General features: G+C 45.1%; 1 protein-coding gene across 6 annotated transcripts in view; it reads right to left on the reverse strand.

The window, feature by feature from the left end:
• The window catches only part of PITPNM1 (phosphatidylinositol transfer protein membrane associated 1), a 393174-nt gene that overhangs the window by 94229 nt on the left and 283564 nt on the right, over positions 1-15381 (reverse strand). For all 6 annotated transcript variants that reach the window (XM_085651656.1, XM_085651652.1, XM_085651654.1 and 3 more), the window contains exons 10-14: positions 13920-14155; positions 13209-13398; positions 12670-12777; positions 9973-10166; positions 4405-4637 (exon numbers count right to left, since the gene is read on the reverse strand). In XM_085651656.1, coding sequence (XP_085507782.1) covers positions 4405-4637; positions 9973-10166; positions 12670-12777; positions 13209-13398; positions 13920-14155 — 961 coding nt within the window. The remainder of the gene's footprint in view (positions 1-4404; positions 4638-9972; positions 10167-12669; positions 12778-13208; positions 13399-13919; positions 14156-15381) is intronic.

Raw genomic sequence — 15381 nt, forward strand, 5'->3', positions numbered from 1 at the left:
ACCATAAAGTGGAAAATGAACTATCCTAAGTGACACTGCCCTGCATTCTGGATCAGAAGAGTTCACAAATGAGTTATCTCTACGTTAGAGACAATCACCCCATAGAGGTTTTCAAGCATTGGGAATTACAAAGATCTTTCACCAAAATGTGTTTTTTGTTTAGAAATATAAATTCTCATTTGGTATATAAACAAGCATTTGCAATGCAATAGGTCTCGGATTTGCAAGAGTTTAAGCGATTGGCATTCTAAATGACAATGCCTTTTATTTATATGTTTTGATAATTAACACATAAATAAAAGGCATTGCCATGTACAACGCCAATAGCTCAAACTCTTGTAAATGCGAGACCTATACAAAGAAGCGGCCGCCATTGCCGCGGGCTGCTTAGAAAGTGAAAGTGCGCATGGCACACTGAATGTTACAGTAAAGCATGTTGTGCCAGCAGTAGAAGAAACTATTTAAAGAAAATAGTGCTTACTGACTAAAAAAGACTCACAAGTTTAACATTACGAATGTGGACATGGCGGTAGTAAGGAACGACTAACACGCCTATTAACGAATCAGAAGCCAGCATTTCCGAAGGACAATGACACAAGCCAATGACAAATATGGGTGGGGAGTGGGCGGAGCTTTTATTCCATACTGCAATACAGCATGGCTTACAGACCAGCGCATGCGCTGCCAGGCTCGACTTGAAAAGACAATAAAGGTTGCTTTCTGGGGCATGCTTTCTTTAGGATTGCATTTTCAGAAATACATTTCTGTCTCTTGAATTGTGATCTAGGATCCTATACGTTGGTAAAGATAGTCCGTTTCTGACCATCAGTGACAGTCCTGATGGATATCTTGTGAGGCAGCTGAATTCTGATGTCAGGCCACTGAAGACCATGAATCGTCAGAGCTTGAGCTGAAAAGGGATCACAAATAATGAAGATGGTCAGAAATACAGATTGTGCAGGGACTTCAAGGAGAGTGGGTGCAGATCAGCTCTTCAGCTATCCTTCAATAGTGAGGTCTGTAATTGCTCCGTTCTCTGACACTAGAGACCTAAAGCATGTACTTGAGTCCTATATATGCACGAAAGAGCTGAGGAACTGGAAGTCCACATTTACTGAGAAAAAAGGCACAAGAAAATGCCAGAAGCTGCAAAAGGGCCTGTGAGCGAAACAAGAAAATAGCCAACGTCTACACTGCTACAAGAAATGACCCATGAGAGAAGCCAACAGGTGCTTAGAGGCAGCGATGGACGCCCAGGTCTGATCACAGTTCGAACTGGACCGATTTAATGCTTTGCAAAAATGTATTGGGCGGTAATTTGTCACTCTGGAAATCCTAGGGCTGAAATAAGGGGGACTGAATGCACCAACACAAGAAAAACCTGAGTCAAAAATCATAAAACATTTAAAAAGCGGCAAAGGCAATGAACTTTAAGATTTTGCTGAATATTTTAGAAAGATGATGCTTAATAAGCGATTTCTGGATGAATATAATGATAAAAATAGATTTTTTTGTTAGTTTTGAACTTATTTGTTTCCTGGTGAGGAAAAACCAAAGTGGTCATTGTAACTAAAATGTACTTGGGATCTTACTTACTACTCTTTTTTTAAATCAATATAATCATGTGGCACTCGCTATTGATAATCTTTTGGAGTACGGAAAAAAAAGTGGGCTATTGAATCTCTCATTTATTGATGATCAGGCTTTATATATTTTATTGTAATTATATGTACAATATCTCAGTGATATTTCCCCTCTATTTCTTTGCAGCCTTGGAAAAGTCTCTTAGGACAAAACATGTGTTGGCGGTATGGATATTGTTAAATCGAATATAGACTTATGAGATACTTATGTTTATTAACCTTTTGTTGCAACGCTAGTCATTTGAGTGCTCTGGTGTTGTTTTTACATTGTGTTTGTCTAATTAATGACTCCCCTTAGCAGCAGGGCCTCTTGTTCCGACATCGTAGCAACACCAACATTTACCTTTTGCATTACGGGTTAGATTTGCATAGATCCCACTTACAATTTCTGGGTGTGCATTCACGGCTAACAGCCTTTTCTAATTGCAACTAAAATGTGACATGATTTTTAGGCTATTGTTGTGTTTCTAACAGAAATATGATTTTACGAGAGATTGGTTTACATGAAACAAGTATTTTTAATCCTATTACATTTGACACAGAGACTGGTGTTATTAAAGGAACAGAAAAGCTTGCCTGTGAAGAGATTATAAGCATTCAGAACCATAAGGAGGGCAGAGGGTGCAACACCCTGATCTAGTGATACTGGAAACTCCCTGGGATCACAAACAAGTGTCAATATGCAGATATCAAGTGTGCATCTCTGGCAGAGGGTTAGCCTAAAGGTGAAAAGGCGCCATGAGAAATAGGACACACCCTGGGTACTTCAAGGGGGATTGGCCAGATTACATGTCTTGCCATCCTTTATGTCCGCATCGTGATGAATCCTGCAAATGAAGTGTATCCCCACATACCCTGGGAACCATGATCACAGATCACATCTATGTCAACACCAGATGATGAACTTTATTCACTCTCCTTACTTTAACACTATATTTTCTTCTGCGTGCTATCGATCTTTTATTTCTGCATGCTTATGGTGGGCCCGATTCACAAAGAGCCTCTGCGGTCGTGGCAGAGGCTCCGCAGTCATGGCGGGATCTCCTGTGATAATATCAGGAATGGTACATTGACCATCGACTCCATTTTGTATAACTGACTACATTTTCTGTGCTCTCATGCAGTTGCAGTGTGGGGAGGAGATGTTTCAGCTCTTTACCTGTCTTCGGTCTTCACCGTGCTGCGTAAGCTGGAAAATGTTGAGTGGGTTGCGTGCTTGGTACCTTTTTTTCAGGGTTGAGATTGTTTTTGCCAGAGAAACGTGAGACATGTACACCTCTGTCTCAGAGTCAAAACACAGAGGCATGGCCAGCTTCTCTGATGACCCAGACACAGACAGGTGCGGTCAGCCTGGTTTTCGTAACAGAAGGAAGGGGGAAGAGGTTTCTAGAAACTTCTCCTCAGGTTGAGTAAAAGGTATTCAAGGCGGGGGATCTTGGCTCTCAGACAGAAGCTCGCCTCTGGAGTGGATGCACTGTCACAGGGAAATCTTCGGTGTTCCCGATCGAGACTTCTGCATGATCGTCAAGGGCTTCCCAGTCGTGCTGGCCAGAATTTTGAAAGCCCCTTGTTTAGTGATGTATTTCCTTTATTTACTTTTTATATATATCTTATTAGTTTCTTTGCTCTGTGTACATATTTCATATGTTTTCTTCATTTGTGCACACGCTATTTACATTTGAATACTTCCTGTTGGTATTTGGGAATCTGCATTAACCAATATATTTTGTCTTCCTTTTAAAAGTGCTGAATTAATAAATGCACATTTTTCATTTTAAATCCACCTGAATCAGCTTCCTTGCCTCATCTTTTCTACGTGGGTCATATAAAGATGCAGCAGTACATTTACCTCATGTTGAGAGTGCTGAGTCCAAGTGTGTCCTATTGTTTCAAGTCAGAAGCAAAACATCTCCGCAATAAGAAACTGCAATGTGTAGATTCCACCATGAGTGCAGAGATTCCACCACGAGTGCAGAGATTCCGCCACGAGTGCGGAGATTCCGCCACGAGTGCGGAGATTCCGCCACGCGTGCGGAGATTCTGCCACGCGTGCGGAGATTCTGCCACGCGTGCGGAGATTCTGCCACGCGTGCGGAGATTCTGCCACGCGTGCGGAGATTCTGCCACGCGTGCGGAGATTCTGCCACGAGTGCGGAGATTCTGCCATGAGTGCGGAGATTCTGCCACAAGAGCAGAGATCCCACCACAAGTGCAGAGATCCCAGCACGAAAGCAGAGATTCTACCATGAGTGCAGAGATCCCGCCACGAGTGCAGAGTTCCCACCACGAGTGCAGAGTTTCCACCACAAGTGCAGAGTTTCCACCACAAGTGCAGAGTTTCCACCACGAGTGCGGAGTTTCCACCACGAGTGCGGAGTTTCCACCACAAGTGCGGAGTTTCCACCACGAATGCTGAGTTTCCACCACGAGTGCTGAGTTTCCACCACGAGTGCTGAGTTTCCACCACGAGTGCTGAGTTTCCACCACGAGTGCTGAGTTTCCACCACGAGTGCTGAGTTTCCACCACGAGTGCTGAGTTTCCACCACGAGTGCAGAGCCTCCGCCCCGACTGTGAAGGGTCTTTGTGAATCGGGCCCAGTGTCTCATGGTGGTAAGAGGTAGCACAACAGAACAACTTAGCTTTAGTAAAAACCTTATGTAGTCCAGGTTTTCCACAACATCTGATGTATAATCTTTCATTGATACACATCACAGGTATGCCATTTAACCCCAAAACAGAGATGTAGAAACCCAATCGTACCGTCCACAGTGGGCATGACAGTCTTCCTAAGAGCCAACACAAGTCCCAAGGGGGAGCCAAACAGGAACAGACCCGACACCTTGAAGTCTAGTTTGCTGGTGGCTTCGCCCAGGTCGACAGATGCGGTGGCTGTAGTCGGGGAGATGCTGGTTGGAGACGGTGTGCCAGGAGGCACCGGGGAGCTGCTGGATCGACGGGAGTCGTTCTCTGTTTTAGGACCACCTGCCTGGAGGCTGCGAGAGGAGATGTGGGATTTATGGAAGAGAAAAGAGAGAAGAGAGAAGTAGAGTGAGTCACTGACATGAAACTGCCTGGTCTTCTGTCCAGCAGTGTGATCCGTCCTATACCACATACAATGCACTGCAATGTCCACAAACCTTCACATTAAATCCCGATCCCCTGCACCTCACTTGCTGTGTCATATTTCACTCAAACTCATATCACACCTCTTTCGCAACTTATCATAGTAGACCCTTTCAGCCTCAATTCCTCTACCAACCTTTAATTCACAGTAGAAACAAAGACTTGAACTTCATTTACCATACCTCACTTCAGACTGCGAGTTACTTCTTGCACCTCACCTACTGTATCACACCTCGAACCGCATCATGGCAGAGCCCCTCTCATATACTGTAGCCTTCCTTACTCCAGGTCACAGCATACAAGCTCTCAAAGGTATTGTTGTGACAGCTCATACCTCCCAGTACTACTGATCATCACCCAGGCTGGTAATGCATTACATCTTCTTGCACCCACCAGTTCTTGACATTGTCCTCACAGCCATTCTCCTAATTTCATCCTGGTGTAATCCACCGCGCACCAGAATCCAATATCGGTCTCTCAAAACTGAGCAACTCAGGAGCAGCCCATGCCGGGTCATTAACATGTACACACCGGTTGCAGATTCAACTGGGCAACCATCACTCATCCCTGCAGGCGCCTGCGAGCAGGCTCCTTCGTCAGCCTTGCAGTCCCTGGAATATTGCCCCAAAAATCTCCCTTCTGGCAAGATTTAAGTCACCTAAAGAGAGTATGCAAACAACATATAATGCATTTGAAAATGGGGGGAAAAATATTGAAAGACTGCTACAATTATTTTATGTTTTCAATGAACTTTTGTCTGTATCCGTAACTGCTCATGGAAACTCTGGGTGATCCATCCGGTGTATGGTGTGGTATCTCAACCTGCTCCTGGTAGGAAGCAGACATGAATGGGTCTCCTTCCGCTAGTCTTCTCTCTGGTTCTCCGATTCTGGGCCCTCCTGGGAATATCACTTATCTGAGTGAGAGTCCGTGACAGTCTGGGGGTTGCAGCCAGCTCCTCAATCCGTTCATCTCTCTCCCCAAGTGTCTCTCTCTAGGATTGGTGGTCTGCATGGGAGATGTAACTTTTACGCCTCCTTCTGCCAATGATTCAGGCTAATATGGGACTTGAACTTCTGGTCTACCATCAGGTCAAAATGGGATAGGGTACTCTCTCACAATGGGGACCCATTTCAGGATAATGTCTTTGCTCTCCTTGCACCGGGACCATCACTCCTGGGATGACCAATCATCAGAGGTGTCTTGCTTCTCCATCTCTCTTCTGGAGGACTCCATTCCCCTCACTCACATGTCATTTACCAGGTAGCCCTTAGCTCCATCTCAAGACTTGAAGGCACCCAGTTACTGGCATGTTTATCATCCATCTTAGTACCAGATGAGATTGTTCGCATCCTAGATTGGCTGCAGATTTGGTTTTCTGGACGATGGCTTTAAGAACGGCCACAGAGGTTCCTCTATGCCTTCCCAAAAACTCCTCTAGCCATACAAGATCAGAGACTGCTCAGGAAGCACATTCTTGTTGGTGACCCCTGGTTCTCATCACCCTGCACAAGAAGTATCTTCTGGAGGGAGGGAGGGTTACACACCTCTCGCTACTATCACTCTTCTTCAGAGGCTGTATCCTGAAGAGTTCGCCTTTGGCCCCATTTGCCTTTCTTCAGAGAACCTGAAATTTTGAACAACAAATCTTCACCAAAAGCACAATTCTGGGGGAAGTGGCCAAGACTGTGGCTTTGGCCCATGCGCACGAATATCAAAATGCGCACCCGCTTGTTGGACAGTGTCATATGAATGTCAAGACAAGTGGCCACTCAAAAGTCAAGGTAGACCCCTGGAAAATCTACTGGCAGCAGTCTGAATCTTACTGAAACAAGCTAAGAAAATCCATCGGCACTGCCAATGACACTTAAATCAGCACTGTCCCGATGAACCTATTCCCTTCAGTAGCCACCCTGCAGTATTACAGGTTTCTTAACCTGTTTCAAGTCAGGTTGAGGTACACACTATTTAAGCCCCTGTGCTGCTAGGACTTAATGCTTCTCTCTTGCAAGACCACATTCCAAACACATCGGTCAGCTGCAGTTCCTATGTGCTTCAGACCCATAAACTGTATTTCATTGGTCTTGAGACCTCATTTTGCTTTTATTCACAAGCAACCAAGTTCTGCTTGTATAAGATTTTTCTCAGAACCTCTATGCCTGTTGACACAATACATGCTTACAGTGAAAGAACCAGGGCTGTGCCTTCTACTGACCAGGAATTGATGACCAAGACTATATTGGTGGCAGTGTGTGGTCCAAGGCCACAACTGCTGGAAGGATCATGTCTGCATCACCTTTCTTCTAGACACCATGGGGAACAGACCTCCCCATCTCCCGTCTGAGAACTCTCCAACAGAGCTAAGATGGCTTTGGCAAAAAAACTCCATGAATGTACCATTTAGAGCAATATGTAAGGCAGCAGCATAGCAACCACACACACACCCTTCCGTCGAAAAGCTCAATTTGGCCAAGAGTTTACGCAAACTCTAGTCATGTAGGGTTAAACTGCCAATGGAGCATTCTTCTCCTCTCCATTTTCTATGGTGTACACACAGGTTGAGAATCAGACCCAGCCAGGGTAGGGAAAAAAGAAAAAGTAACCCTTTTGATTTCTACATTGATTAAAGTCTATTATCTCTTTCTCATCATCACAAACCTCCCTCTAATCCTTCAACATTAAAATAGGGTTAGATCATATTGCAACTTGTGCGGGTGCACACCGAACCCGGGAAGGAACCATAACTGTGCAAGATATGCAAATGTCCATGTTAGGGGACAAACAAAAGCTAAAGTAGCTCTCTAACATTTCTCCATCCTGGCAGACACCTGAGGGAGCCGGGAGAAGACAATGGCACAGGTACCTTTAAAGATTGTTTTTGTGGGGCTGCAACCCGTTCAATGGAATCTCACACCTCTTCTTTCCAATAGCCCTGAAGAGTTGGAAAACGTGTTGCCTACAGAACGGATGCTTTCTTTGCATCAGTTTACTCTCCCAGTCCACACACCTATAAAGCCCGACGTTTTTAGATCATGGTCCAAAATTGGCACTCGCCTTTTTTTTCCTCATCCTAAAACCATGCTCGCCTTATTAGTATGCAATTGAAAACTAAGGAATTAGGAAACGCTAAACAATGGATCTAACTTTAAACAGAAAATGCTTCTCAGTAAAAAAATATGATACAAGGGTAATTTGAGTCGGATTTTAAAAAGCCAATAATCAATAAAGGATAAAAGTACCCAATGGTAACATGCATCATGACACACTTCCTTAGCGTACACCGTCTCTATAAAAAACGACTTTCCTTGCTTTCCATTACCACTCTGTCTTAGAATCTGAGGGTTCCTGGAGCAGAACTGCTAAAAGAAAAAGCTATGCGCACAGAGTGCATCAACTGCCTCATTCAACTTTGCCCTGCACTGTTCGACCTGCACAAACAACCCTGCACCTAATCTTGAGCGGGGAACGCAGCGGGAAATACATGCAGCTGTAGCACTAGGCTTCCCCTGTAAAACTCCTGGAACACAAGGAACCCAAGAACGATTTTGGACCAGTTGCGCCTCTTCACTCGGGTGCTTGATTCCAGTAGCACAGCAAGCACGGGTCCATGTCGGAGCACACCCGTGATCACTTAGGGCCTTACATCAAACACACGAACAGTGATGGAAGGAATGCTTGCAAATAGTCTAACTACTGGCAATCACTTGGGGTAGCATCCCAACCCATCGTTTTGTTGCCCACTATGGCACCTCAGATGACACCGACGGAGGAGGCACAAACAGACTGAAACCAGTCCTGGGTTACTTGTGTTCTGGTTTAGGGAAGACCTAGCTCGGCAGTTCGGGCTGGACTGTTCCTATTGGAGCCGGGACAAAACTGATTTGATCATGCAAGGTCCAAAGTGAAGTTGCATGGCAAGCAGAAGAACAACGGGTTGAAATGCTACTCCAAGCGAAACCCAGTGGTTAGACTTATTGCAAGCATTCCTCCATTACCTCTGTGTCTCTGCGTTTCTGAACCTCTTAATATAGCAACTCTTTGCATATCACTCACCCCCTCAATGGTGTAGGACATAAAAAGAAACATGCACACTTTAAGGTCGTCCTTCAAAGATTCCTTTTCACCACATTAGACACTTATCAGAAAAAAAAAATGATGCAGCAGGTGAACACAGACTCTCCTTGACAAAAGAGAAGAACCTTTCCATGACAGAAAACAGAGGAGTCTAGTAGCCAACACAGTAAGATACAAAGTTAAGCTATAGGTTCACCTCAAAAACTTTTTATTCAAGACCAATAAGCCAAAACAATCCATGGCCCACAGAGCAGAACATCAATCTGGGATCTCAAGGAAGATCCCAAGATGGAGAAAATTGAATTACTAGAGCACGAAGGTACCTTTCTTCTCTAGTTGCATCCAAGTGAGCAAGAAGAAAGGCAGTCCAAGCCCGCGCCATCAGGCACTATTAAGGACTCCTCTCGGAGGCGTCCATAGAGGGACGATGCACTGAGGGAAGGAGACTGGTTAGAAGGTTAGGACATTCCCCGAGGTTACTGCAGACATGCCCCAGATCAGAACTTGCTTTTGCTTCTGGAGTTGAACACAAACTTTAACAATTACATATTAGTAATGACTGAGTATTTCAAAGTTTTAACATTTCATCAGTCTTGACGCTCTATGACTCTGAACAGGGAGGCCTCACCTGATACCAATCACCAGGACATCAGGAATAGTCTATTTTACATCACCTTCATTTGCTTCCGAGTGCCAGGGGGTTTGAACATTTTCCACAGACTGTATCTGTAGCAATAAACTTTTTTTTTTACCTGTAGCATTAAATATTCAATTTTTTTATACTTAGAATGCTTGTTGTAAAGTCAATTTCGTTTATGCTGTACTGCGCATCTACTTTTTGAACTTCCATCCTTACTACAGACGTCTTGCAGACTCTGATCAACGGTCGCAAACAACATATTTACTGTTGGTATCGCTAAGACATAAGAGCTGTGGAAATTTGTGTTTTCGGACTGTGCAATTAATAATGATGAAAAGAAAGCCACTTCCAGTTTTTGTGGTATAAATGAATTAAAACTGGACACTAAGCAGGCTCGCACAAAATACTATGCAGTCAGCATGTTCATCACAGTACCTTCCCCATGTTTCACTCCACACCTTGTTTTCTCCACATGGTGCAGTCCACCTTACCTACTGGAAAAGGTTGGAGGCTGCCTGGAGTCAGACTCTGGAGTTGAAGTGTCGCTGCGCTTGCGTGGCAACTGAATCCCGGCTCCCTCAGCCACGCCGGTTGGCGGTTCTGGGCTGCTACGCCCCGGCGGGTCAGCTGCTTCAGCTAGCGGGTCCTTGCCTATGTACATCCCTGGAGACAGCAGCTCCATGTTCTACAATGTAGCACCAGAAAAAGAAAAGACATTTGCAAGTGAGACTTCTTGACCTCTTTTCATACTCGATGGGAAAAGATTCATGAAAGCAGATGCTCATGTGCCAGAGACATAGAAGCACATGGTTTAGTTAGGTGGTAAATTAGCATGAACATGTGCTTCACATGACTGACTCATCACAGGGACTATGCAAGGGATGGTGCCTTATCTTGGGGAATCAGACTGCTGGTATCTACACTCTGGAGGTTTGACCAATATTTATTTGATCTCGTCAGATTGAGAGATCAGTTGCGGGGTTCTTAGTATATCTCTAGAGAATGTGGGATCCGAACCCAGGTGAAATTAATGCGATCCTGGCATCTCGTGGATATTTGGGGGATCCTCACCCAAAAGTACTACCTGTGGCATGCTTCATCATTGGCTCCTCAGCCACTGCGCCTCGTGTGAGTGAGTGGCCTTAACACAATTTGTAAGCAGAGCTCTCAAACTAAGAACCAGGGATAATGAGCATGTTAAGATTGCCTGCCAGATCCAAAATTTCTTTACTGTAAAGGTCCTTAGGCCAGGTTAAAAACAGTAGGATGTCTTCATTGGTATGATGGCCAAGGGAAAAAATGGATCCCATTATGGGATAGGCCGGGTGGGCTCATCATGGGGTGGGAGGGAGTTTGCTCAAGGGGTTGGGAGGTTCACAAATGTGGAATGTCTCGTTTCCTTTTCTTTTTATTTGGGAGCCTGGCCTTGTTGACACATTGTGGAACTGCAATGTGCGAAAAAGGCTCATGGTTTGGAGTGATCAATGCATTCCTAGTGGGTCATTACTGATCTTTAAGTTCATAATTATCGCCAGCCAAAGTTTCATTAACTTTTTCGCTCAGCCTTGAATTGATGAAGGACCTTTTACAAACATTTGCTCTCCTCTTCTTTATATTGTGTTCTGCTGCCTTTTCGCGCCGCCAAGTCAGGGGCCACTCACCAGGCATGTCTCCAAGAGAATCTTGTGCAGAAGTCAATAATCTAATTGCCTGGCGCGCAGGAGAAGGTCAGCCCTTTCAGTGCAATAATAATGCTTATATCCTGATGCAACATTCTGGACCTTGTTCTTCCTCAGATGTTCATGCACTAAAGGTTGGATGTTGGAGAGAAAACTGATTGACCGTACAGGGCTGTGCAACTGAAGGCGACATTCTACAGTCTATCTTAGGGACGCAAGCCATGATACTTTCCTTGGACACAGGACAAGCAGAATTTCAGTAAAGGCTGGCTTCCTTGAGGTATTTTAGGTCATGTGATAAAAGATACAGTGTTGATCTCCACAAAGTACTTGCAGAATGTCTAAGGGAAACACACACTGTGCACTTTCTAACAGTTCATCATTTATTTGACAGCTACCATCAGAGTTCAAAAGAGGACCCAATAGTTATTTCAACAGACTTGACACTAAATCCCTTAATGGCCCATGTCTTGACAGCAAGTGTAATGCTGCCCTTTTTTTCTGTATCAAGCCCGTTGATGAAAGACATTGATAGAAGGTCATGTGATATCTACGTTTGCTATACATCAAAGCAAATTGTGGTGAAAGATGCAATGAGTGCTCCTTGTTCCTTTTTCTGGATTTGTTTCAGGAGTGTGCAAGGCGTGAGGGGCAGGCAGCAGCTTCGGAGTCTTTTGTGAGTGGTGTGGACCACCTGCAGCAGGCTCAGGCAAGGATTCAGAATATTACTGAAGGCAAATGGTTGCCCAAACATTCGCTTTCTTCTGGAATCTATTCTTGGCTATATGTCAATGTAGAGAGTGGCTTTCAGAAAGGCACTAGATCTAGTCTATCCTTTTCCACCTCTCTTGCAGGGGCCCTTCACTAACAGAAACTGCACAGAGCAGAAACATACTCTGCCACTCAACACCCAAAGATGTGCCTTCAGGACGCGGAGATCAGCATGGGGCTACAAAGGACACTTCAATTTTTCTTCTTGTAAAAATGCTCATTTTCAAAAAAATAAAAAGAAAATTAAGAGGCTTCTGTTTTATTTTTTAGGTTTAATTAGATTCCTTTAGTCACAAGAGATAGAATGGGCCTTCAGATAGGGAGGAAAAAACACTCCTTTGTAAAGTGTTTTGGGATCCCATTTATAGGTGAAGTTGTTGACGGTTCGTTATGCATTCTCCGGTTTAAACGGATGTATACTTCAAGTGTACTCTGCGCTTATTTATAAGTTTGTCTGTAAAAGTTTTGTAAATAAATCAGTGAAGACTCGTAGCCATCTCCAGCACTTGTGTATTTCAGAGTGAACCACTTGGAGTCTTGAAGCGGTGGTCCCGATTCTGCAGGAATCTTATAATTCTGGAGCGTCTCTACCCTGCCCATGCTCTAGATGCTACACGGTCACTGAACTTCTCAAATATATGGAGTGGAGAGAGCTGGTTACACAGGTGATCCACCATACTTGGGATGAAGTTTTTACCGTGTGATGGGAATATTTTCACTACCGTCAAGAGGACTTACCACGCTCCCCCGTCGGCTGCTCCCTCGGCTGCTGGACATTACGGAACCACTGTGGCACAAGATGTCGAAAGCCAAAATCCCTCCCACACAGTCTCCAATAAGAATCACCTGCGAGAGAGCCAGATGAGAGAATTAGACAAGGACAGAAAATACTTGCATACTTCAACACAATATCTCAAATCAACCTACAGCACTTACTCCATTTAGCGCCTTTATACCTGCCTCAGCCCTACACCAACCCCCATAGTCGGCTCTTGTTCATCACCCCACATGAATAATGCCTCTGCAAATTCTCACCCATGCCATTATCAGAGCTAGGATTTTTAATTCATCACGTACCAACTCAGCTGTTACACCATCATAGAGCCAACACTTAAACAAACTATATAGCTTATGCAACTCACTACATTAAGTACTCAGACACCATGACAGCTACCTTCTAACATCTTCACTCCATCTCTATCCATTTTAGTCCAAGAGAATTTGGTACCCTCTGACAGCTCGCCCTACACAGCCCCCCTATTGGTGGGGAGTCTCACCTGCCCACAGAAGCCAGTGCCTTCCCTAGATTTCAGGAAGTCATGGTAGGCCTGGTTGACGCGGGCGATGGTGGCGGACACAGCGTTCTGGTAGTGCATGGAGGACGTGGCCAGGAGTGGTAGCGCAGCCAGTGGGATGTGATCCTGGCTATTGGACAAGTTATCAGTGTCATAACTGTATGGACTCAGACTGCAAAAGAACAGGGTTGGAGAACAAAAAGTGAAGTGAGGATCAGTGGAGGAGGGGACTGTGGAGAAAGACCAAGAAATGCGAGTGAACGAGAACATGATGGGGTGGGATTGGGGGGCAAAAGTATTATACGGAGAAATGGAGATACAAACAAGAGGGAAAGTAAGATAAATGGAAGACGGCAAATGAAGTGGGAGAAATGAAAATAGATCAAGAGGAAGAAAGAGCAAAGGAAGGGGCAAGAGGAGTGGTGATGAGCAGAACTAAAACAGCAAGTAAGGAATGAAACTAGGATGAGTGAACCAGTGCAAAGAACAAGAGACACAGCCATGAGAAAGAGGAAAGCCTTAGAAAGAGAGGTTGATAGAAAAGATGTAGAAGACACTGATGAAAAAGGCAGAGAGCTATGATGGTAACAGGCATGGAAAGAGGAAAAAATGCTATCAACATTGCAGTTCCCCTCCCATCAACATCAGCTCCCCACCCGCAATGATTCCATGGCAAGCCAAAATGGTGTGTACTTGGAGACGAGGGCGTAGGCCTCGGCACAGATGGGTGGGCAGGGTACCAGGCGTAGGGCGATGTGCCCGAGGGCTTCGGGGAAGTGCATCCTCATGACCCCATCAAAAGCAGCGGAAAGGGTGTGGACATCTGCCTGCTTGGATGCTTGGTCACCACTGCCAAGGTCTAATATGTTCCCGCTGTGCAGGATGAGGAAGAGAGCGTGGATCTCACTGAGGCATCGTGGCGAGCCATCCTGAAAAGAAAGAAGAAAGAAGGGAGCAAATATCAGCGAGAGACATACAAAGGCATGGGAGCAATCATCAACAAGGAGGAAGCGATTGAGAGGAGTAAGGATCAGGAACAAACATCAGCAAAAGAAGGAAAAAGGCAAGGGAACAATCATCGACAAGAAGAAGGCGAATGAGATGAGTGAGTAGTAAGGGCAAACATCAGCAAGAGATATAAAAAGGCACAGGAACAATCATCGACAAGAGGAAGGTGAATGAGAGGAGTGAGGATCAGGGACAAACATCTGCAAGCAGATACATTAGAGGAAGTCGATCAACAGTCATTAACAAGAGAAGGCGTCGTGCAAAAGCCTTTCCTTCTACATACAAGCATAAACAGCTTTTTCCATACCAGTTTGGCTTCCTGCAAGTGCTTTGCATCAGGTGGAGTGTCACTGAGGAGGGTTGGGGGGCCAAGATACTTGCGCCGGTGAACTGTCGGACCAGAAGCATGGTTCGACCAAACCCAAGTGCTACACGGACTCGGAGAACTCCTACATACACCTGTGTACCCCTGCAGATCTTTCAGCACCTAGGCAAGAGGTTACCTTCTCCAGTGCTTGTTGGAGTTCTAGTCTGAAAGTGTCTGTTGTGATGCTCACAGCTGCCACAGTGAAACTTCTTTGAGCAACGCTGGAAGAAGGTCAGTTCCACCAAAACATGGCTGCTGCAATTACCAAACAGGAGCATAAAGCGAACCAAAGCACCACCCTGTAAAGGCGGGCTACAAGTAGGTAGAATGATGGGGACACAGGACACAGCTAGGACCCCTGGGGAATACTTTTAGTATCTCTGGTCAACCAAGGTGGCAATCTCTTGCAGCCGACGTCCTATCTCCTGGGTGCAGGTTTGTGGATGAAGTGACAGGCTGAGGGGATTGTTGTGTTTGAGGCCTCAACGGCATCAATTTATACTGCAATATCCCAGGGCACCAAATGAGAGAATCTGCCAACAAGGTCTCCGGCTCTGTTTGCATCTGAGGGACGCGCCTCACAAATCCCATCGCCACCTGCTCGACCTACGAACACTTGGACCCCCTTCCTTTGATCCACGACCACTTCAAACCTACCTCCAGCACTAGATGAAACAGCATTCCGACCACAGCGCTCCAGGCTAATGTCAATTCACTGCTTTATGTAGATCATATTAAAAGGTTCATTACTTCATCACTGACCTCAACATGATTGTGAAC

The sequence above is a fragment of the Triturus cristatus genome, chromosome 4_1 (assembly GCF_964204655.1).
Source record: "Triturus cristatus chromosome 4_1, aTriCri1.1, whole genome shotgun sequence".
NCBI classification, from domain to species: Eukaryota; Metazoa; Chordata; class Amphibia; order Caudata; family Salamandridae; genus Triturus; species Triturus cristatus.